This window comes from Drosophila mauritiana, unplaced genomic scaffold (genome assembly GCF_004382145.1).
Source record: "Drosophila mauritiana strain mau12 unplaced genomic scaffold, ASM438214v1 Y_32, whole genome shotgun sequence".
Classification (NCBI taxonomy): domain Eukaryota; kingdom Metazoa; phylum Arthropoda; class Insecta; order Diptera; family Drosophilidae; genus Drosophila; species Drosophila mauritiana.
In genome coordinates this window covers 59,694-84,383 of record NW_022881578.1, presented here as the reverse complement: position 1 = coordinate 84,383, position 24,690 = coordinate 59,694, and the positions used below count along the sequence as shown (strand labels likewise).

General features: G+C 41.1%; 1 protein-coding gene and 2 long non-coding RNA genes across 5 annotated transcripts; all 3 read right to left on the bottom strand.

Moving 5' to 3' along the window:
• Positions 1-158: 158 nt before the first annotated feature.
• LOC117150096 lies at positions 159-1,395 on the bottom strand. The gene is made up of 2 exons (XR_004460661.1): positions 964-1,395; positions 159-891 (listed from the first exon to the last, which is right to left on the bottom strand). It is a non-coding gene; the product is annotated as an uncharacterized LOC117150096 (long non-coding RNA).
• A 9,949-nt stretch (positions 1,396-11,344) lies between these two features.
• On the bottom strand, positions 11,345-12,651 carry LOC117150095. 2 transcript variants are annotated; one of them, XM_033316934.1, is made up of 3 exons: positions 12,243-12,651; positions 11,748-12,170; positions 11,345-11,672 (listed from the first exon to the last, which is right to left on the bottom strand). In XM_033316934.1, exons 2-3 carry the CDS (start codon positions 11,979-11,981, stop codon positions 11,565-11,567), a joined length of 342 nt encoding a protein of 113 aa, XP_033172825.1. In that variant the 5' UTR covers positions 11,982-12,170; positions 12,243-12,651; the 3' UTR covers positions 11,345-11,564. The 2 variants fall into 2 exon arrangements, with proteins under 2 accessions (XP_033172825.1, XP_033172826.1); XM_033316935.1 differs by having other exon boundaries at positions 11,766-12,170.
• Positions 12,652-20,212: 7,561 nt separating this feature from the next.
• LOC117150103 lies at positions 20,213-20,916 on the bottom strand. Of its 2 annotated transcripts, none has more exons than XR_004460667.1 (4): positions 20,814-20,916; positions 20,578-20,752; positions 20,390-20,474; positions 20,213-20,332 (listed from the first exon to the last, which is right to left on the bottom strand). It is a non-coding gene; the product is annotated as an uncharacterized LOC117150103 (long non-coding RNA). The 2 variants fall into 2 exon arrangements; XR_004460668.1 differs by having other exon boundaries at positions 20,840-20,905.
• Between the last annotated feature and the right edge of the window lie 3,774 nt (positions 20,917-24,690).

The following is a 24,690-nucleotide window of genomic DNA, read 5'->3' as shown; positions in this document are numbered from 1 at the left end:
TAAATGTACAGAGAATAATCTTACCCGACTACGTAGGAGACCAGGAACAAAATTAAAAATAAATCAGAAAAAAGCAATAGACAGAATTAACCAAAACTGGCGGAAGGGGTGGCAAAATATATAAATAGAAAATAAATAAATAAAAAAAGGCTAAAGGCTCACTTACAGGTTATTTTAAAAAAGGAAAATGTCTCACATATAAATGGTAAAATCTAACTTATAACACCTACTGGATGACTGCGCACTCGAATAGCGCTATCCTGGCGAGATGGTGAATGCATCACTGGTGATCCGTCTTCATTCCAAACTGATGGATTTGTGCCCGAAACAATCTCCGCTTTATGATGGCTCCATCTGCTGCTTTGTCTGGCACTTCACAACCGCTTTCCTGAAAGAAAGAGAATAATTTTTTAGTTTTCCTTCTCTTTCCTAAAATATACAATAAAATTTCATTCCTGAAAACCGGCGTGTTCCTGTAAAAGCACCTGAACTGCGGCGCTTGTTTTCCTTCCTGCCGAAATTTGGGATGCCTGCATCAGGGCTGACGGACCCGAATGGCCGACGCCTGATACATGCTGGCATCACCGCGTAGGATGTGGTGATCAGTGACACTGGAACGTAAGATGACCAGGCCTGATGGGAGCTTCGAGAATGATGCCAACTTGTCTCTCGCCCACCACTTCGATGCCAGTACAGCAGCATCAAGTAGCCCCTTTATTAATAAACGGGATCAGCAGGCGTAAACACATTCCCAAGCAGAAGCAACAACAAACAGCTGCAGCAACAGCAGGGAGTTTTCTCGCCTCAACAGCCACTTGGAAATTTTGACGACCCGACTTTTTGTCTTGACCCTGGTCAACACACTGGACCAGTTAACAGCGGCGTTTTACCCTGGAAAGAAGAAAACTTGTATTATCCATCCATCTTTCACAGTTGTGTACCAAAAGAGCATTCCTGGCCAACCTAGCATGTCTCCTGGCAACGACGTTGGACTCGACGAACGCCTCCCTCCAGCTGCAGTTTGTATGCTCGCATCAGGGTAGACGGGCCAGGCAGGCTGTTTCCATTCAAGCTAGCGTATCCGTGGCGGTGTGGCAAACAGCAACAACGAACCGTATAATGGCGAAGACGACGACGATCCGGCCGGATAGCAGCTCAACGACGTTTCCAGGTCAGCACCGCCCGCCAGCCCGTAGCTAGCACAGCAGCAACAGCAGCGTCTAATAAACGCGAACGGAGACACAGCAACAGCAACGACGCAGTCACCATCAGCATCGCCCGCCAGCCCGTAGCTAGCACAGCAGCAACAGCAGCGTCTAATAAACGCGAACGGAGACACAGCAACAGCAACGACGCAGTCACCACCAGCAGCGACGCAGTCACCACCAGCAGCAAAAACAGCAGCGACGCAGCCGCCACCGGCAGCAGCAACAGCTTCGAAGCAGTCACCACCATCAGCAGCAACAGCAACGACGCAGTCACCACCAGCAGCGACGCAGTTACCACCAGAAGCGACGCAGTCACCACCAGCAGCAACAACAGCAGCGACGCGGTCGCCACCAGCAGCGGAAACAGCAGCGACGCAGTCACCACCATCAGCAGCGACGCAGTCACCACCATCAGCAGCAACAGCAGCGACGCAGCCACCACCATCAGCAGCAACAGCAGCGACGTAGTCACCACCAGCAACAACAACAGCAGCGACGCATTCACCACCAGCAGCAACAGCAGCGGCGACGCAGCCACCACCATAATGCAACAACAGCAGCGGCGGCAGCGACAGCAGTAGCAGGTAATGGTTCTGCCGCAGTCGCATTCCTTGCCAACCGGTTCGCCGTACGACGTATGAGACGTCGATTATCCTGCGGACAAATCCTTCCTTCCGGATGTCTGAATATATTGGCGAGCCAGCTGATCATTGTTTTTCCGACTCCTTACCTGACCACTGGACAATCATCCTGGACAACAATCACCGGCGTTTCAAATCTGGAAGAAAGAAATCTGGATCAGTTTTTTCCCTTCAGATTTGTATGTAACTGCATTCCTGGCAAACCGGAGCGTTTCCTGCAGACGACGCTGGACTGCGGCGCATTTTTCCACCCGCCACAGACTGGACGCTTGCATCAGGACTGACGGGCCAGATTGGCCGATGCCTGGTACACGATGGCATCTCTGCGGTGGCGCGATGAGCAGCGACGATGAAAGAAATAATAATATTTAGTTTGCGGTACCAAAAAGGAGAAAACTACATCACAATTTACATCAACAAAGGTAACATATGATTTCTTTTTCCTTTTTCCAAGTAGTAGTGAGACCAGCTACCGAGAATGACCAGGAATACCGGCTAACGCGAAGCAGGGTATCGATAACGTTTCTGGCGGGGAAAACATCGATTACCAGCCATGTTGCTTTCTACCTCCGATTTATCGAAGCCCAGGTGTAGTGAGACCAGCTACTGATAATGACCAATGACATCGGCCAACGTGAAGCGATATATCGGTAACCATTCTGACGGGAAAATCGCCAGAACACCGATTACTAGCCGTGCTTTTTTCTCTCCGATTTATCGAAGTCCAATAGCCCGCCTACGCTTCCCGATCAAAACGGCGCGTCAGTGGTGATTAAAAATCCGGCAGAGGCGCCAGTGAAACAGCTACCCAAAGTGAACACGAGGAAACGCAGCATACAAAATGGACGGACATAATGGAGACCAAAGTGAAGGATGGGCAACAGTGCTATCTATCTCTTAAGGTAGACCTATTCAAAAAAGCTATACCTCTGCACCAATTTGGCTTTAGAAAAGAGCACGGAACTGAGCAGCAAATAGCCAGGGTCACACAGTTCATTCTAGAGGCCTTTGAGAAAAAGGAATACTGCTCAGCGGGTTTTCTTGACATAACAGAAGCATTTGACAGGGTTTGGCATGAGGGACTATTACTTAAGCTAGCTAAGATACTACCTTACAACCTTTAAATCATTCTGGAGAGCTACCTTACAAATAGAACATTTGAGGTCAAAGACCAAGCTGGAGAGACTTCGAGAACAGGACAAATAAGCGCAGGCGTGCCTCAAGGAAGCAGTCTAGGACCACTACTCTACTCAATCTTCTCCTCAAACATGCCTCTTCCACATATCTACCGCCCCTCACCAACAGAAAGAATTATGCTCTCAACATACGCAGACGACACTATGGTCCTCAGCTCAAACATAATACCAACTGCTGCCACAAGAAACAATGAAAACTACCTGCTTTGCCGACTGGGCGGACAAATGGGGTATATCAATAAACGCTGCTAAAACTGGACACGTCATCTTCACATTAAAAAACGACTTACCAACAAATCTAAAGACTATGAAGATAAAGGGCCAAACAATAAAGACTGAAAACAAACAATCATACCTTGGCGTAATCCTTCACAGCAAGCTAACCCTTAGTTCCCACGTCACAAAGCTGGTGGGCAAATACACTACAGCCTACAGAAAATTGACATGGGTCTTAAACGGAAGGAGCAAACTCCCTACAAAGACTAAAATGCTGATCCTTAAGTCAGTCCTGTCACCAATATGGCAGTATGCTATAGCAGACTGGGGTCCCCTTGTTACGGATGCACAGATTAGACGTATACAAGTTGCGGAAAATAAGAAAATGAGAGACATATTTAGAGCGGGAAGATATACGAAAAACGAAACTATAAGGGAACGATTTGGAGTCAAAACAGTAGAAGAATTCTACCAACAGGCTGTCCACAGGTTCTCAGAAACCATAAAATCACACCCAAATATAGCTGTTCGCAGGATCTTCTCTAGGCACTTTATCCCGAACAGATTAGTAAGAAGCAGGCAGAGGTACTTGAAAATGACAAGGGACCATATCACCCTAAAACAGACTGGACAAACCCTCTCACCTAAACTTCTAAAAATCCCTGATCTAGACGACTGCAGAACCCTAAAAAAGCGAAGTGAGAGAGATAAAATAAGGCAAACACATCTAATCGAACTCCCCACCCTGCTGAGACTAGAGGAAGAAGAGGAAGAGCTTAGAAGAATAAAAAAACAGGAAGAGAGCGAAAGAAGGGAAAGGGAAAGCCAAAAGTGGCCTCCAGATAGATGGTGTGAATCAGAAATCAACCTATACAATAAGCAATATAGAAGGGGCGATCTAACCAGACAGGAAATAATAGAAAGATTTAAAGGACAACCACTAAATGTACAGAGAATAATCTTACCCGACTACGAAGGAGACCAGGAACAAAATTAAAAATAAATCAGAATAAAGCAATAGACAGAATTAACCTGTAGCATATTGGACTAATCTACCCTAAAAATACAATAAATGATTGGGTATAACTTAGCGTCAATACATTGTGACACTTTGTCATAATAAATATAAATATACAGATATACAAAAAGACCACCAAAAACTACGTAAGCACTCCAGCGCCCCAGTAATACGATCTAACGCTTATACATAAGCCGATCGCGGAGCGTGGGAATGCTGAGCATGCACTTTGCAGCTCAAGTGGTCAATGCCTTCTGCATACATATGTATATGTATAAACATAAGTAAACATACATAGATATAAGCGATGTATGTGCGGGTTAGCTGAACCCAACTTCAGCACACTTTGATTATTCAAATAAAGAACCTCGAACAGAGCAGAAGCTAAGCTCTTCTTTTATTCTCTTCTCTTTAAACATACAAAATAGCACCCCTGCAAATAGCACCATTCCATATGGCGACCGTGACAGGACGATTGCAGGACAATTGAAGGACACAGTGTTTAAAGTGTTAATAATTACAGTCGACTGATTCGACTATAGATAAACTAAATAAATTGATAAATAAACAGACAACATAAAACATAATAATTGATGGCGGAAGAGCCACAATTCTCAAACGCGCAGCCCACGACACAAAGGGACTTGCCAACGTTGGAAGAAGCTCTGCAGCAAAATCCTGCAGAGGGACCACGCCCACTCACAATAGCTGAGTACCGGGCAAGGCAGGAAAGGAAAAAACCAAGGGAGCACAAACGCTCCGGAAAAAGGATAAAACTACTTAAACAACGCCGACTGGTCAAGGAGATGACCCAACTGGCTAAGGACGAGGCATCCCGACAACGCTACAAAGAGCGTCTTGAGGACATCGAAAGCAAGATTTCGCAAGGTGCGAAACAACGCAAACGGGCTGCATAAATAAATTCCAATGCCCCAATTTGCCTTAATTTTAATTTCTAAACCCAAGCCGATGCGGGAAACCGCTGCTTGAAAACACTAATATCTGTTAGGCTTTTTACTAACAATGCGGTTGGAGTATTTTTTTTTATATTGTAAACAAATATGTGAGCCAACCACATTTATTAACAACTAATATTTCCACGTCTCCGCTACTGAGTATATATATATATTCAGCAAAAAAATAAAAATTTTTTTTAATGACAGAATATAACAATTCTTATCTTCATTAAACGTAAACATTTTTATTTTTGATTTTCTAGAAGAATAAATTAATATCATAATAATGAGAAAAAACTCATAAATAGAAAAAAAACGTTTCACTGAAAATAACCAAACAAAAAATGGGATGGTTTAGCGATTCTAGTGAGGCAAAGGACAATACTGCCAACGTAGTTAATAACGTAAAAATTATAGATCACACAGACGATATAAATGCGTTGTGGATCTTATTGCTGATCATTACAATAGTACTACTTCTACAATTTCTGCTTACAATTTATGTTAAGCATAACAAGATCATCAAAAGACGTTATATAAATAGGGCAAATCGTTTAGACCAGATTTAAAAAAATAATATGGATTAGAAGAAAGCTTAATAAAAACTTTTTTTTTTACCGACAAGAATGGAATGGAGCGAAATAGCGATACGAATAGATGAATTTCGCTTCAGGTTCGATAAGTCTTATAAATGTATCAACAGAGACGCAGTAATAAAATCCGAAACATTGAAAAATCATATAGAGATATTAGTAGGAGAATATAATAATATAGTTACATTAGTAAATAAATATGCAAATAGGCTCACATCTGAACATAATAACAAATGTTTAAGGGTTATAAAATCCCTAAACACAAGATTAAATAACATCAGAAAAAGAAGGCATATTCTGCTAGATGTACCAGAAAGTCTAAGTCAATTGGTTGAATTCAACACAGACCAGTTCAAAGAACTAGACGAATCTGTTCAATCAAGCGGCGCTGAGTCCGATAGTGACATTGAAACGCTAGAAGGAAGCGACCGAATTGAATTTAAATTTGAACCAAAAACAATTTCTGAAATGGCACAGACAGTGATAGAATTTATCAGGCTAGCCACATCTCTGATACCAGAGTTTGATGGTAAACCAGAAAATCTACAAAGTTTTTTGGATGCTCTAGGTCTACTAGATAGCTTAAAGAGCACACATGAAACGACAGCAATAAGCCTAATAAAAACTAAACTTAAAGGCCATGTAAGAAACCTTATAAGTAATGAGCAGACGATTGCTGCAATCATTACCCAACTGTCAAGTGCAGTAAAAGGAGAATCGGTAGAAGTGATATCTGCCAAGCTTCTGAATCTACAACAGAGAAATAAAACGGCTAACCAATACACCCAAGAGGTGGAGAAACTGACAAAGGCCCTTGAAGGTGCCTATATCAGTGAAGGTCTCAGCCAATCCTTAGCGAATAAATACAGCACTACAACAGCTGTAAAAGCAATGACACAGAATTGCTCCATTGATAAGGTAAAACTTATCATGCAAGCAGGCACATTCACAAACATGAATGATGCCATCTCCAAATTTGTAAACAGTTGCACAGAGATAACAGGTCAAAGTAACACTGTACTCTATTATCGACGAGGTGCAAATAATTATAATAAAGGCGCCCGGGGTTATAATCGTGGAAGAAATAACTACCACAACAATTACAACCGAGGCAGCAATAACAACAATAATAATAACTATAATAACGGTGGAGGTAGGCGAGGCCAAAACCAAGGGAGAGGCCGCGGAAACTACAACCATGGTAATAATAATAATAGCAGTGTGAGAATCGCGCAAAATACGTCGGAAAACTAACAGAACCCTTTAGGAAACAACCAATAAATTTAAAAGTTCATTCCATCAATTATCATATAGTATAGTATATATATAGTATAGTATAGTCTTAATATATTCGTAACCTTCTATAATCATTCAACTGAAAATAAACTAACATTTCTCATAGATACTGGTGCAGATATCTCACTTTTGAAAGTAAATTCTGATAACTTCATAATTCAAAATGAAAAAATAATAAACATCGAAGGCATAGGCCAAGGTGTGATAAAGTCTCAAGGAACAACCTTAATAGAACTCCAATCAACAAAATATATTATTCCACATGAATTTCATTTGGTAAACCCAAATTTTGCAATACCATGTGATGGAATAATAGGCATTGATTTTATAAAGAAATTCAATTGTCAACTAGATTTCAAACCAAGTGAAGACTGGTTTATAATTAGACCCCAAAATTTAAATTATCCAATATATGTTCCGATAACATATAGCGCTGGCAACAATACAGTTCTTCTGCCAGCCAGATCACAAGTTATTCGGAAAATAGACATTAATGTTGTAAATGATTTCATATTTGTTCCTAATCAAGAAATACACAATGGGATTTATGTTGCAAATACAATAGCAGCATTCATAATACCGACACTGGAAATAGAAACGAACAAATACTTTCAAAACTAAAGAAAAATTTTCCAGACCAATTTAAAAATCAATTAACAGAATTATGCACACAGTATAGTGATGTGTTCGGACTGGAAACCGAACCAATATCAACAAATAATTTTTATAAACAAACATTAAGACTTAAAGACGATGAACCCATTTATATAAAAAACTATAGAAGCCCGCATAGCCAAATTGAGGAAATTCAAAAACAAGTAGAGAAATTAATAAGCGACAAAATCGTCGAACCGTCTGTATCTGAGTATAACAGCCCACTCTTGCTAGTTCCAAAAAAATCATTACCAAATTCACAAGAGAAAAATTGGCGATTAGTAATTGACTATCGTCAAATAAACAAAAAACTTCTTTCTGACAAATTTCCACTCCCTAGAATTGATGACATTTTAGATCAACTAGGTCGAGCTAAATACTTTTCATGCCTTGACTTGATGTCAGGTTTCCACCAAATAGAACTTGAGGAAAACTCTAGGAATATAACATCTTTTTCAACGAGCAATGGCTCATATCCCTTCACGCGATTACCATTTGGTCTTAAAATAGCACCAAATTCATTTCAGAGGATGATGACTATATCATTCTCGGGATTAGAACCCTCTCAGGCATTCCTTTACATGGATGACTTAATGGTGATAGGATGTTCCGAAAAACACATGATTAAAAACTTAACTGACGTTTTTAATGTATGTAGGAAATATAACCTAAAGTTGCATCCAGAAAAATGTTCATTTTTCATGCACGAAGTGACATTTCTAGGTCACAAATGCACAGACAAAGGAGTATTGCCAGATGACAAGAAATATGACGTCATCAAAAATTATCCTGTCCCTCATGATGCGGACAGTGCAAGACGATTTGTAGCATTCTGCAACTATTATCGTCGATTTATAAGGAACTTCGCCGACTATTCACGGCACATAACTAGATTATGTAAAAAGAATGTCCCTTTTGAATGGTCAAGCGAATGCCAGAACGCATTCGAATACCTTAAAGAAAATCTTATGCACCCCACACTATTACAATATCCTGATTTTCGCAAAGAATTTTGCATTATAACGGATGCTAGTAAACAAGCTTGCGGAGCGGTTCTAACTCAGAACCGTAACGGGATTCAGCTCCCAATAGCTTATGCATCACGTTCATTTACAAAAGGAGAAAGCAATAAGAGTACAACGGAACAAGAGCTAGCGGCAATTCATTGGGCAATTACCCATTTCAGACCATACATTTATGGCAAACATTTCACCATTAAAACGGACCACAGACCATTAACGTACCTATTTTCTATGACTAATCCCAGTTCAAAATTAACTCGCATGCGGCTAGAGCTTGAAGAATACGACTTCACAGTAGAATACCTAAGGGGGAAAGATAATTTTGTAGCAGACGCACTCTCACGTATAAATATAAAGGAACTCAAAGACATGCAACATAAAGTCCTGAAAGTCACTACCAGGCAACAAAGTAGACAAGAAAACTGTACAGTAACAAATAAGGAACTATTGCCTAGGCAAAGTATCCAAAATGTATCTAAGCCCAACGTACACGAAGTCATAACAAATGATGAAGTACGAAAAGTAGTGACCTTGCGAATAACTGAATCTATTTGTTTACTAAAACGAGGAAATAAAGTTATTGCAAGAATTGATGTTGACGATTTATATACCAATTGAATTTTTGATTTAGGTCAGTTCTTCCAAAGGCTTGAAATGCAAGCCGGTATACTAAAAAAAATCTTTGAAACCATTTCAATAGATAATTTCAAAAATATGGGCAATATAAAATTGAAATCATTAAGAGTAGCGCTACTCCAGCCGGTGACCATTATAAAAACTGAAAAAGAGATACAATCGATACTCTCTACATATCATGACGATCCAATTCAAGGAGGTCATACAGGCATTACAAGAACGATAGCGAAAATAAAAAGACACTATTATTGGAAAAATATAGATGTCATAAATGCCAAATGTCAAAAACAACGACACATACAAAGACCCCAATGACTCACACAGAAACCCCAACAAATGCTTTTGATATAGTGATAGTGGACACAGTTGGTCCACTACCGAAATCAGAATATGGCAACGAATACATCGTCACACTAATATGTGATTTGACGAAGTATCTACTATCTAGTAACCATACCTGTTGCGAATAAGAGCGCAAATACTGTCGCAAAGGCTATATTCGAAAATTTTATACTAAAGTACGGTCCAATGAAGACGTTCATTTCGGACATGGGTACCGAGTATAAAAACAATGTAATTCAAGATATGTGTAAATATATGAAGATTGAAAATCTTACATCCACTGCATATCACCACCAGACTTTAGGGACAATCGAACGAAGTCATAGAACATTCAATGAATACATTCGTTCATACATCTCTGCGGATAAAACTGATTGGGACGTTTGGATACAATACTTTACATATTGTTTCAACACAACACCATCAGTCATGCATAATTACTGTCCATATGAACTAGTCTTTGGAAGATTACCAAGGCAGTTCGCAAATTTTAATAAAACAGATAGAATAGAACCACTGTATAATATAGAAGATTACTCAAAGGAAATAAAATTTAGATTAGAAATAGCATATAAAAGAGCTAGACTTTTGTTAGAAAAAGCTAAGTCTTATAGAAAACAACTTTATGATAAGAAAACTTCAGATTTTCAATTAAAAATAGGAGATAAAGTTATACTAAGGAACGAATCGGGTCATAAGTTAGATCCAGTATATCTAGGCCCTTATACTGTAGAAACCATAGAAGACAGAGATGACATAGTAATTAGAGATACAAAACAAAAGAAGCAAAAAGTGAATAAGGATAAACTAAAAATATATAATCAATGAAACGTTTCATTTCACTTAAGAAAAGGTCTGATCAACCTCAAAACAAAAAAAAAATAAATAAATAAAAAAAAAAAAAAAAAAAAAAAAAAAAAAATTAATTATTTTTCCTTCTAAGAAAGTTAAACATAAATCCAAAAATATCATAATTCAACATACATTTTTTGTATTATTCTGTCATTATACAAAAATGCTTTGAGACAAAACATTGCTAATAATTAATAAGAAAAATCAATATCATTTAAAAAAAAAAAAAATTTTCCTTTCTAAACACAATATTAATATTGATAACTAAATGACTACATATATTACGTCATTTCTTTAAAAAGGGAGGTGTAGCATATTGGACTAATCTACCCTAAAAATACAATAAATGATTGGGTATAACTTAGCGTCAATACATTGTGACACTTTGTCATAATAAATATAAATATACAGATATACAAAAAGACCACCAAAAACTACGTAAGCACTCCAGCGCCCCAGTAATACGATCTAACGCTTATACATAAGCCGATCGCGGAGCGTGGGAATGCTGAGCATGCACTTTGCAGCTCAAGTGGTCAATGCCTTCTGCATACATATGTATATGTATAAACATAAGTAAACATACATAGATATAAGCAATGTATGTGCGGGTTAGCTGAACACAACTTCAGCACACTTTGATTATTCAAATAAAGAACCTCGAACAGAGCAGAAGCTAAGCTCTTCTTTTATTAAACATACAAAATAGCACCCCTGCAAATAGCACCATTCCATAAACCAAAACTGGCGGAAGGGGTGGCAAAATATATAAATAGAAAATAAATAAATAAAAAAAGGCTAAAGGCTCACTTACAGATTATTTTAAAAAAGGAAAATGTCTCACATATAAATGGTAAAATCTAACTTATAACACCTACTGGATGATATAGACTGCGCACTCAAATAGCGCTATCCTGGCGAGATGGTGAATGCATCACTGGTGATCCGTCTTCATTCCAAACTGATGGATTTGTGCCCGAAACAATCTCCGCTTTATGATGGCTCCATCTGCTGCTTTGTCTGGCACTTCACAACCGCTTTCCTGAAAGAAAGAGAATAATTTTTTAGTTTTCCTTCTCTTTCCTAAAATATACAATAAAATGTCATTCCTGAAAACCTGTTCCTGTAAAAGCACCTGAACTGCGGCGCTTGTTTTCCTTCCTGCCGAAATTGGGATGCCTGCATCAGGGCTGACGGACCCGAATGGCCGACGCCTGATACATGCTGGCATCACCGCGTAGGATGTGGTGATCAGTGACACTGGAACGTAAGATGACCAGGCCTGATGGGAGCTTCGAGAATGATGCCAACTTGTCTCTCGCCCACCACTTCGATGCCAGTACAGCAGCATCAAGTAGCGCCTTCATTAATAAACGGGATCAGCAGGCGTAAACACATTCCCAAGCAGAAGCAACAACAAACAGCTGCAGCAACAGCAGGGAGTTTTCTCGCCTCAACAGCCATTTGGAAATTTTGACGACCCGACTTTTTGTCTTGACCCTGGTCAACACACTGGACCAGTTAACAGCGGCGTTTTACCCTGGAAAGAAGAAAACTTGTATTATCCATCCATCTTTCACAGTTGTGTACCAAAAGAGCATTCCTGGCCAACCTAGCATGTCTCCTGGCAACGACGTTGGACTCGACGAATGCCTCCCTCCAGCTGCAGTTTGTATGCTCGCATCAGGGTAGACGGACCAGGCAGGCTGTTTCCATTCAAGCTAGCGTCTCCGTGGCGGTGTGGCAAACAGCAACAACGACGACGATCCGGCCGGATAGCAGCTCAACGACGTTTCCAGGTCAGCACCGCCCGCCAGCCCGTAGCTAGCACAGCAGCAACAGCAGCGTCTAATAAACGCGAACGGAGACACAGCAAGAGCAACGACGAAGTCACCATCAGCACCGCCCGCCAGCCCGTAGCTAGCACAGCAGCAACAGCAGCGTCTAATAAACGCGAACGGAGACACAGCAACAGCAACGACGCAGTCACCACCAGCAGCGACGCAGTCATCACCAGCAGCGACGCAGTCACCACCAGCAGCGACGCAGTCACCACCAGCAGCGACGCAGTCACCACCAGCAGCGACGCAGTCACCACCAGCAACAACAACAGCAGAGACGCGGTCGCCACCAGCAGCGGCAACAGCAGCGACGCAGCCACCACCATCAGCAGCAACAGCAGCGACGTAGTCACCACCAGCAACAACAACAGCAGCGACGCATTCACCACTAGCAGCAACAGCAGCGGCGACGCAGCCACCACCATAATGCAACAACAGCAGCGGCGGCAGCGACAGCAGTAGCAGGTAATGGTTCTGCCGCAGTCGCATTCCTTGCCAACCGGTTCGCCGTACGACGTATGAGACGTCGATTATCCTGCGGACAAATCCTTCCTTCCGGATGTCTGAATATATTGGCGAGCCAGCTGATCATTGTTTTTCCGACTCCTTACCTGACCACTGGACAATCATCCTGGACAACAATCACCGGCGTATCAAATCTGGAAGAAAGAAATCTGGATCAGTTTTTTCCCTTCAGATTTGTAGCGGGAAAAATGCCAGAACATCGATTACCAGCTATGTTGCTTTTACCTCCGATTTATCGAAGCCCAGGAGTAGTGAGACCAGCTACTGATAATGACCAATGACATCGGCCAACGCGAAGCGATATATCGGTAACCATTCTGACGGGAAAATCGCCAGAACGCCGATTACTAGCCGTGCTTTTTTCCCTCCGATTTATCAAAGTCCAATAGCCCGCCTAGGCTGCCCGACCAAAACGGCGCGTCAGTGTTGATTAAAAATCCGACAGAGGCGCCAGTGAAACAGCTACCCAAAGTGAACACGAGGAAACGCAGCATACAAAATGGACGGACATAATGGAGACCAAAGTGAAGGATGGGCAACAGTGCTATCTATCTCCTCGGATGATAGCAACTGCTCGTCGTCGCCGCCATCAGCTGGAGTCTCATCGCTGGAATCCTATGCCACAACAATTTAATTTAGAATATACATCCACCCAAAACTGTTTCCCCCTAATACTACAAATTTTCTCTTATTAAATTACTTAAGCTTAAAACTACTACTACTTATAAAAATTTCAACTACCATAAGCTAAGTCTACTTAACGTAAAATCCTAACTTAAATCATGGCGCGGATAACTGCTGCCAAGCAAATCAAAATTGTCCTCGAAATTATAATTCTTAAATAACTCTTATAGCCATGGCGCGCACAACCGCCGCCGATCCAAAACTGTAAAATGCCATAAATTGTAACTATATATTTCAAAAAAACTAAAATCAGAGTACAATAAAATGACAGCACCAACAGGCGCTGAAAATATTAAAAAAAAAAAAAAATAATAATACTTACCAAACACTATTCTTACATTCATTTTCATGCCTATCACGTTGCGGCGGCCCTCTTCAACAAATCTCGAACCGGCGGCCCCTAGCTGCCAATCCTGACGCTATGGCCAAAAGACGCGGCGCACCTGGCTCTCCTGACCGAGCTACAATCCGCACTGACGACTTCTCTTCTAGAGACGAACTCCACCACCATAACGCCAGCAGCTCAATAAAAATGCAATGACAGCTGCGTGGGATTACTCTTCGCAACTCCTCTTCCTGACAACCGGCAATTTGCATCTGCAATACAAACGAACTCATTAAACAATTGCATAAATCTGCCACTGACGATATAACGGATCTTCACCAAATGACGGCGGCGCGGGATGCTGCTACCGAGAACAATTCAACTGCAACTCCGTCCGGACAAACTTGTTGCAAGTGGCCCACTTCCAGCGGCCGCAACAGTCCACAGCCAACACACAACAAAAACTCACCTGTGATGACCATTTAGGCTCCTTAGCGACTCGATGCTTCCGTCCTTCTGGCGGGGGTACCTGAAAAGAAATAAATTACACAATGTTAGTCCTAAATTTCAATGTTTTTTGTAAAATAGCCACAATTTATTAATGTAAACAAAACATGCAAGACGATAATGTTACCAGTCCATGTCCCTGTTTATAATCTAAAGCCTACAAAAAAATACTAACTTAATATTAAATACTAAGTATGTCCAAGCCCCAAACTCACCCCATGCTATGTTAAACTCTAAAATTCAAATTATTGTACCTACATATTGCAGTTATTGTAATCAAAGGCAAAATAAATTTGTGGATGCGGAACAGAATTCATTCTGTCTCCGTACCTACACCTACCTATCCTGAGAAACGATACGAAAAAAAAAACCAACCAAGGCCTACAAGATGAATCGGAAGATCGATATGAAAAGGATTAGCGCGGCAGAAACATTATGAATAAAAGGCGACTCGCTGCAGCAATTTATGCACAACGTCACTTACCTGAAATTTCACGACGCACGGTCCTTTGAATTATCCATTATCACCGCTGAAATCTACATAATTGATGCCCTGCAAAAGATGGGCCAACAACGCTGCTTCCGCGTCGATCAGGACACTCTGCTGCTCCCATAAACTTCCAGCTTGACGAGCGCCAACAGAGAGCTGACGCTAAAACCTAAAAGCAAACAATCAACAACAAATTAAACAAACAAAATTAAATCAAATAAAGCACTTACCGCACAGAGCGCAGACAATGGCTTACCTACAGCTTATGCATTAGACAAGAGGAGATGGGCCCACCAATCGTAAAATAAAATCGCCAATTTTTGCGACTTTTAACACAAAAAATCGACAATATTACGATGCCTTCTCCACCTCCTGATGCCACTGCTTCAATAAGGATCACTAGCGCAGAGCTGACGCCACACAAATAAACCGCATTATTTGTCCTCAAATTGTATACTTTTCCTCAGTATTACAAAACGTACCTGAAAAACAAAATATTAATGCAACCATAAAAACAATTAAAATACTCACCACCAGATTAGCTTCCACCTAATGTACCAGAAAAACAAAAACAAAAATTAATGCAATAATTATAAAAACAAATAAATTATAAATATAATACTTACCTCCCACCAAATGTACCTGAAAAAACACAAAATTACACAATCACAAAATCAAATAACAAATATAATTCTCACCCAATCTCTAATTTTACTTCCATTTCCATGGCTGCTCCCATAAACTTCCAGCTTGACGAGCGCCAACAGAGAGCTGACGCCAAAACCTAAAAGCAAACAATCAATCAACAACAAATTAAATATTTCTCCTCAGTATCGTATCTTCAACGAATTTTCCGCTAACCTGCAATAAAAGGAAAATCAATAAGAATTCGATACAAAAATTACTCAAGAGCATATAGACAATAACAAACCGGACAGACAAAGTAGCAGATGATAATAGACGGCTCCATCCTGCTGATATCAAGCACGCAGCTCCAGCTTCCAAGACTACAACTATTGAAACAAGGGAACACAAGCTATTACTGGGAAATATATATTTATAATATAATACTTATCTAATTGCCAACTTGATGACTCCAAAATCGCGGCATTCCAGCTGCAATAACAAAATAACAAGGGCCTCCAAATTAGAACTCACAAAACGTAACTGAAAAGCAAAAAAAATCAACGCAATTATAAAAGCAATACAATACTCACCCCAGACTAGCTTCCTCCTTAAGTACCTGAAAAACAATAACAAACGCAACTATATAAACAAATATAATACTTACCTTAAATTAAATTCCACTCAATGTACCTGAAACAACAAAAATTAATGCAATCATAAAAAACAAATTACATATATAATACTTACCAAATACTATTCTTACATTCATTTCCATGCCTATCACGTTGCGGCGGCCCTCTTCAACAAATCTCGAACCGGCGGCCCCAAGCTGCCAATCCTGACGCTATGGCCACAAGACGCGGGGCACCTGGCTTTCCTCTGCCACGAGACGAACGCCACCACCATAATGCCAGCAGCTCAATAAAAATGCAATGACAGCTGCGTGGGATTACTCTTCGAAACTCCTCTTCCTGACGACCGGCAATTTGCATCTGCAATACAAACGAACTCATTAAACAATTGCATAAATCTGCCACTGACGATATAACGGATCTTCACCAAATGACGGCGGCGCGGGATGCTGCTACCGAGAACAATTCAACTGCAACTCCGGCCGGACAAACTTGTTGCAAGTGGCCCACTTCCAGCGGCCGCAACAGTCCACAGCCAACACACAACAAAAACTCACCTGTAATGACTCCTTAGGCCACAGCGACTCGATGCTTCCGTCCTTCTGGCGGGGGTATCTGAAAAGAAATAAATCACACAATGTTTTAATGTAAAAAAAACATGCAAGACGATAATGTTACCAGTCCATGTCTCTGTCTATAATCTAAAGTTACAAAAAAAATTCTAACTTATATTATATTTTTTTTCACATATGAGTATTGCAAACATTTAATTATATATACGTGAACATTTATCTATTTGATTAAGCCGCAATTATTTTGCGCTTGCTCTACTATTTAATGTTGAACAATACGATTTTTTTGAGGCGGATGCTTTAATTAAGGATACTTTCACTTGTGGTTGTAACGTTATAGAAAAGCATTCGCTTTTCTATTTCAGTTTACGTGTTTAAGAGTTACTAATGCCATTTCAAATTGATCATGTCGATCACTAAGCCGAGGATAAACTAATTAACTACGTTCTCATTATTGTTATGTTCAGCTCAAGTTTCTGCATCCATGTACATATACATATGCTTATAAAAATTCAGACGCGCTGCCCTACTTCCCTATTCCATCGAATCGACGATGGCGCGTGTGAGACACCCATCGATGGATCGACTCCATTTCATTTAACTATGTACTTGTCGCATTACGAATGTATTTGACCACTGTACGTGTCTGTCATATTATTAGCATGGTTTGACCACTGTGCTTGCAAGACGCAGCTGCGCAATGAGTTTGGTATATTGTGAGGACATTCTTAGAATTTGACTACAACGTAGAATATGACTGGAGCCAAAGTACCGTTACGAGTGAGGCGACGGCGTTGTCGCGCTGTCGGCAAGTGTAGTCCAGCTAGCGTGTGTAAAGGATAGATCGATGCGTAGAAAATACGGTCAGTTGCATACAGACGATCGCGCACGCCGGTTGGAATTCGCTTCACTCGAAAAGTTTATTTGCCAATATGGAAGATCAGGCTCAAGAAAATGCCAACGCTGCGACATACTCTTATAAATGTAGATTTGCCGATTCGCATCTCGGGTAAATGTACACTAACACATATATGGTTTCTATGCGGCACTTGCTCATGCTCTACCATCGCACTCTTATGCGTCGCTTTAAATAAAAATGAATAATGGTATCGAGAACTGTCGAGCCTATGTACAGGATTCGTGGGGACGTGTTCGTGTAGGCGGTAATACAATATTATAATTTCAATTTAATTGAGTTAACTGGATCACGGAGACTGCTGTAATGCTGGCTGGCTGCTGATGCTTTGGTGGTTGCTGAAGTAAAAGTTGTTGTTGCGTATGTTGCCAGGGTTCGCCAGCGGATGCAGCTGAGCAGGGCCACGCGGGCTGCACTCAGTGGATCCTGCACAGCAGGCGCAGATGCATCTCAGCCAGGTTGCGACGGCTACAGCGACGGGCGGGACGATGCCAGCGGGGCAGCGGGACGCCGTCACTTACGACGCTGGAAGACACGTCGCAGTGCCTTCCGCCAGAAAAAGCGATGCGATTTGTTCTTGGTGGGTGTCTGCGGGTCCTCTATTTGAGCAAGTGCCACACCCAAGTCCTCAACCAAGTCCAAATCGTTTTCAGGAGCGATGCGACGACGTGTAGGTGTAGCTGGCACTGTGCTGGCCGTGTTTGTCGAAATGGATGCGTGGGGATGTGGTGGGGTGGTGCTGAGGCTGTGGTTACGAAGGGTGCAACCAAATAAGGTCGGTCCTTCAGTGCCTCCATTACTGCAGCCGATATGGAAGCAATTGATGAGATGGAAGCCAAAGTAGCCACCGATGCCGAAGATTCTATATAGCCCCTGCCAACTTCTCCGTCTGCTGTAAATTTTATTAATTGGAATCAACAGCATAGGCATACCAATATATACATTACTTATACATTACTTTACAATTTAAACTACTTTAACAATATTTAATTGTTTTTTTTTTATTTCATGAAAAAATAATTATAATAATCTCGATGGGAGAGCCTTCTTTTTCTCGGGGGGTGGATAAGCCTTCTCGCCAGGGTGTTGGGGTGGGAACCTACCTAGTCGCCGCATATTACTTTCCGCATGGGTCCTCAATACAATACAAAAATACTAACTTGAACATTTCTAGTATTTCTGCCCGATAGACGATAGGCTGTCGGCAAAAAAGATAATAGCCGATAAGCCCGCCAAAAAAAAGGCGCGAAATATCGATAACGAGCTGCAGGGAAATTGATAGCATATCGATATTCCGCCGTGCCTTTGAGCTATCGAAAAAGCCCGCCTACGCGCCTAGCCCAATTTTGCAAGTCAGTTCAGATTATAAAACCGACAGAGGCGCGCGCGCAACCGTAGCTAAAAGTGAAGCCAGCAGCAACAACAACAACTAATGGACGGTCAGAACGTGAACCAAAGCAGAGGATGGGCATCGGTTTTATCCATCTCATCGGACGATAGCAACTGCTCATCCTCGCCGCCATCAGCTATAGTCTCATCGCTGGATACCAGTCATCGCTCAACTATATTCTAAAATTACTAAACCAAAACTATTTTCTCCTATTCTATAAGCTATTTCCTAATTAACGTAATATATCTAAATTCAAACTCCACATTTGAACCATGGCGCGCGCAAAAAAATCGCCGCCATCAGCTATAGTCTCATCTCATCATTTTGCAAGTCAGTTCAGATTATAAAACCGACAGAGACGCGCGCGCAACCGTAGCTAAAAGTGAAGCCAGCAGCAACAACAACAACTAATGGACGGTCAGAACGTGAACCAAAGCAGAGGATGGGCATCGGTTTTATCCATCTCATCGGACGATAGCAACTGCTCATCCTCGCCGCCATCAGCTATAGTCTCATCGCTGGATACCAGTCATCGCTCAACTATATTCTAAAATTACTAAACCAAAACTATTTTCTCCTATTCTATAAGCTATTTCCTAATTAACGTAATATATCTAAATTCAAACTCCACATTTGAACCATGGCGCGCGCAAAAAAATCGCCGCCATCAGCTATAGTCTCATCGCTGGATACCAAATCATCTTTAAAATATATTTTAAAATTACTTACCAAAACTATTTTCTTCCATTCCATAAGCTATTTCCTAAGTAACGTAATATCTAAATTTAAATTTCACACTCGAACCATGGCGCGCAAAACTGCCGCCAAATATTTCAAAAATGTCTCTTGCAAATTTAAACTATAAATTAATACTTGTAATTATGGCACGCATTCTGCAGCCAAAAAAATCCGAAAATGTAATTTGCCACAAATTGTCACTATATATTTTTTAAGCAAAAATTAGAGGACAATCACTAGACGTTGAAAATATCTATATAAAAAAAAAACTGACCAACCTAATTAGCCTTCACAATTTAACTAAAGCAATTAAAACCAAATATACATGTATTTACAATTAATTCCTAATTAATTAAGGTACAAACTACAAACTATGACCGACGGAGACGCATGTCGACCTGCTTCTCTCTTGACAACAATGATACATTTCCTCTTCTCATGCTAAACGTAAAATCCTGAGGAAAAACAAACCAATTAGAGGGACGGTACAAAAACCTAAATAATACCCTCACCTCAACGCATCCGGATTATAAAGCCAACGACAATGCACTCCAGCTGATCCTGAGAAACGATACGAAAGAAAAAACCAACCAAGGCCTAAAAGATGAATCGGAAGATCGATATGAAAAGGATTAGCGCGGCAGAAACATGATGAATAAAAGGCGACTCGCTGCAGCAATTTATGCACAACGTCACTTACCTGAAATTTCACGACGCACGGTCCTTTGAAGTATCCATTATCACCGCTGAAATCTACATAATTGATGCCCTGCAAAAGATGGGCCAACAACGCTGCTTCCGCGTCGATCAGGACACTCTGCTGCTCCCATAAACTTCCAGCTTGACGAGCGCCAACAGAGAGCTGACGCTAAAACCTAAAAGCAAACAATCAACAACAAATTAAACAAACAAAATTAAATCAAATAAAGCACTTACCGCACCGACCGCAGACAATGGCTTACCTACAGCTTATGCATTAGACAAGAGGAGATGGGCCCACCAATCGTAAAACAAAATCGCCAATTTTTGCGACTTTTAACACAAAAAATCGACAACATTACGATGCCGTCTCCACCTCCTGATGCCACTGCTTCAATAAGGATCACTAGCGCAGAGCTGACGCCACACAAATAAACCGCATTATTTGTCCTCAAATTGTATACTTTTCCTCAGTATTACAAAACGTACCTGAAAAACAAAATATTAATGCAACCATAAAAACAATTAAAATACTCACCACCAGATTAGCTTCCACCTAATGTACCAGAAAAACAAAAACAAAAATTAATGCAATAATTATAAAAACAAATAAATTATAAATATAATACTTACCTCCCACCAAATGTACCTGAAAAAACACAAAATTACACAATCACAAAATCAAATAACAAATATAATTCTCACCCAATCTCTAATTTTACTTCCATTTCCATGGCTGCTCCCATAAACTTCCAGCTTGACGAGCGCCAACAGAGAGCTGACGCCAAAACCTAAAAGCAAACAATCAATCAACAACAAATTAAATATTTCTCCTCAGTATCGTATCTTCAACGAATTTTCCGCTAACCTGCAATAAAAGGAAAATCAATAAGAATTCGATACAAAAATTACTCAAGAGCATATAGACAATAACAAACCGGACAGACAAAGTAGCAGATGATAATAGACGGCTCCATCCTGCTGATATCAAGCACGCAGCTCCAGCTTCCAAGACTACAACTATTGAAACAAGGGAACACAAGCTATTACTGGGAAATATATATTTATAATATAATACTTATCTAATTGCCAACTTTATGACTCCAAAATCGCGGCATTCCAGCTGCAATAACAAAATAACAAGGGCCTCCAAATTAGAACTCACAAAACGTAACTGAAAAGCAAAAAAAATCAACGCAATTATAAAAGCAATACAATACTCACCCCAGACTAGCTTCCTCCTTAAGTACCTGAAAAACAATAACAAACGCAACTATATAAACAAATATAATACTTACCTTAAATTAAATTCCACTCAATGTACCTGAAACAACAAAAATTAATGCAATCATAAAAAACAAATTACATATATAATACTTACCAAATACTATTCTTACATTCATTTCCATGCCTATCACGTTGCGGCGGCCCTCTTCAACAAATCTCGAACCGGCGGCCCCAAGCTGCCAATCCTGACGCTATGGCCACAAGACGCGGGGCACCTGGCTTTCCTCTGCCACGAGACGAACGCCACCACCATAATGCCAGCAGCTCAATAAAAATGCAATGACAGCTGCGTGGGATTACTCTTCGAAACTCCTCTTCCTGACGACCGGCAATTTGCATCTGCAATACAAACGAACTCATTAAACAATTGCATAAATCTGCCACTGACGATATAACGGATCTTCACCAAATGACGGCGGCGCGGGATGCTGCTACCGAGAACAATTCAACTGCAACTCCGGCCGGACAAACTTGTTGCAAGTGGCCCACTTCCAGCGGCCGCAACAGTCCACATCCAACACACAACAAAAACTCACCTGTAATGACTCCTTAGGCCACAGCGACTCGATGCTTCCGTCCTTCTGGCGGGGGTATCTGAAAAGAAATAAATCACACAATGTTTTAATGTAAAAAAAACATGCAAGACGATAATGTTACCAGTCCATGTCTCTGTCTATAATCTAAAGTTACAAAAAAAATTCTAACTTATATTATATTTTTTTTCACATATGAGTATTGCAAACATTTAATTATATATACGTGAACATTTATCTATTTGATTAAGCCGCAATTATTTTGCGCTTGCTCTACTATTTAATGTTGAACAATACGATTTTTTTGAGGCGGATGCTTTAATTAAGGATACTTTCACTTGTGGTTGTAACGTTATAGAAAAGCATTCGCTTTTCTATTTCAGTTTACGTGTTTAAGAGTTACTAATGCCATTTCAAATTGATCATGTCGATCACTAAGCCGAGGATAAACTAATTAACTACGTTCTCATTATTGTTATGTTCAGCTCAAGTTTCTGCATCCATGTACATATACATATGCTTATAAAAATTCAGACGCGCTGCCCTACTTCCCTATTCCATCGAATCGACGATGGCGCGTGTGAGACACCCATCGATGGATCGACTCCATTTCATTTAACTATGTACTTGTCGCATTACGAATGTATTTGACCACTGTACGTGTCTGTCATATTATTAGCATGGTTTGACCACTGTGCTTGCAAGACGCAGCTGCGCAATGAGTTTGGTATATTGTGAGGACATTCTTAGAATTTGACTACAACGTAGAATATGACTGGAGCCAAAGTACCGTTACGAGTGAGGCGACGGCGTTGTCGCGCTGTCGGCAAGTGTAGTCCAGCTAGCGTGTGTAAAGGATAGATCGATGCGTAGAAAATACGGTCAGTTGCATACAGACGATCGCGCACGCCGGTTGGAATTCGCTTCACTCGAAAAGTTTATTTGCCAATATGGAAGATCAGGCTCAAGAAAATGCCAACGCTGCGACATACTCTTATAAATGTAGATTTGCCGATTCGCATCTCGGGTAAATGTACACTAACACATATATGGTTTCTATGCGGCACTTGCTCATGCTCTACCATCGCACTCTTATGCGTCGCTTTAAATAAAAATGAATAATGGTATCGAGAACTGTCGAGCCTATGTACAGGATTCGTGGGGACGTGTTCGTGTAGGCGGTAATACAATATTATAATTTCAATTTAATTGAGTTAACTGGATCACGGAGACTGCTGTAATGCTGGCTGGCTGCTGATGCTTTGGTGGTTGCTGAAGTAAAAGTTGTTGTTGCGTATGTTGCCAGGGTTCGCCAGCGGATGCAGCTGAGCAGGGCCACGCGGGCTGCACTCAGTGGATCCTGCACAGCAGGCGCAGATGCATCTCAGCCAGGTTGCGACGGCTACAGCGACGGGCGGGACGATGCCAGCGGGGCAGCGGGACGCCGTCACTTACGACGCTGGAAGACACGTCGCAGTGCCTTCCGCCAGAAAAAGCGATGCGATTTGTTCTTGGTGGGTGTCTGCGGGTCCTCTATTTGAGCAAGTGCCACACCCAAGTCCTCAACCAAGTCCAAATCGTTTTCAGGAGCGATGCGACGACGTGTAGGTGTAGCTGGCACTGTGCTGGCCGTGTTTGTCGAAATGGATGCGTGGGGATGTGGTGGGGTGGTGCTGAGGCTGTGGTTACGAAGGGTGCAACCAAATAAGGTCGGTCCTTCAGTGCCTCCATTACTGCAGCCGATATGGAAGCAATTGATGAGATGGAAGCCAAAGTAGCCACCGATGCCGAAGATTCTATATAGCCCCTGCCAACTTCTCCGTCTGCTGTAAATTTTATTAATTGGAATCAACAGCATAGGCATACCAATATATACATTACTTATACATTACTTTACAATTTAAACTACTTTAACAATATTTAATTGTTTTTTTTTTATTTCATGAAAAAATAATTATAATAATCTCGATGGGAGAGCCTTCTTTTTCTCGGGGGTGGATAAGCCTTCTCGCCAGGGTGTTGGGGTGGGAACCTACCTAGTCGCCGCATATTACTTTCCGCATGGGTCCTCAATACAATACAAAAATACTAACTTGAACATTTCTAGTATTTCTGCCCGATAGACGATAGGCTGTCGGCAAAAAAGATAATAGCCGATAAGCCCGCCAAAAAAAAGGCGCGAAATATCGATAACGAGCTGCAGGGAAATTGATAGCATATCGATATTCCGCCGTGCCTTTGAGCTATCGAAAAAGCCCGCCTACGCGCCTAGCCCAATTTTGCAAGTCAGTTCA

What these genes read in the sequence shown, in the direction of transcription:
- LOC117150095 (XM_033316934.1), bottom strand. Translation starts at nt 11,981, where the DNA reads ATGCTGCTGTACTGGCATCGAAGTGGTGGGCGAGAGACAAGTTGGCAT. An exon ending in AGGTGCTTTTACAGGAACAG is followed by an intron (nt 11,673 to 11,747) that starts GTTTTCAGGAAT and finishes TCTTTCTTTCAG; the next exon opens with GAAAGCGGTTGTGAAGTGCC.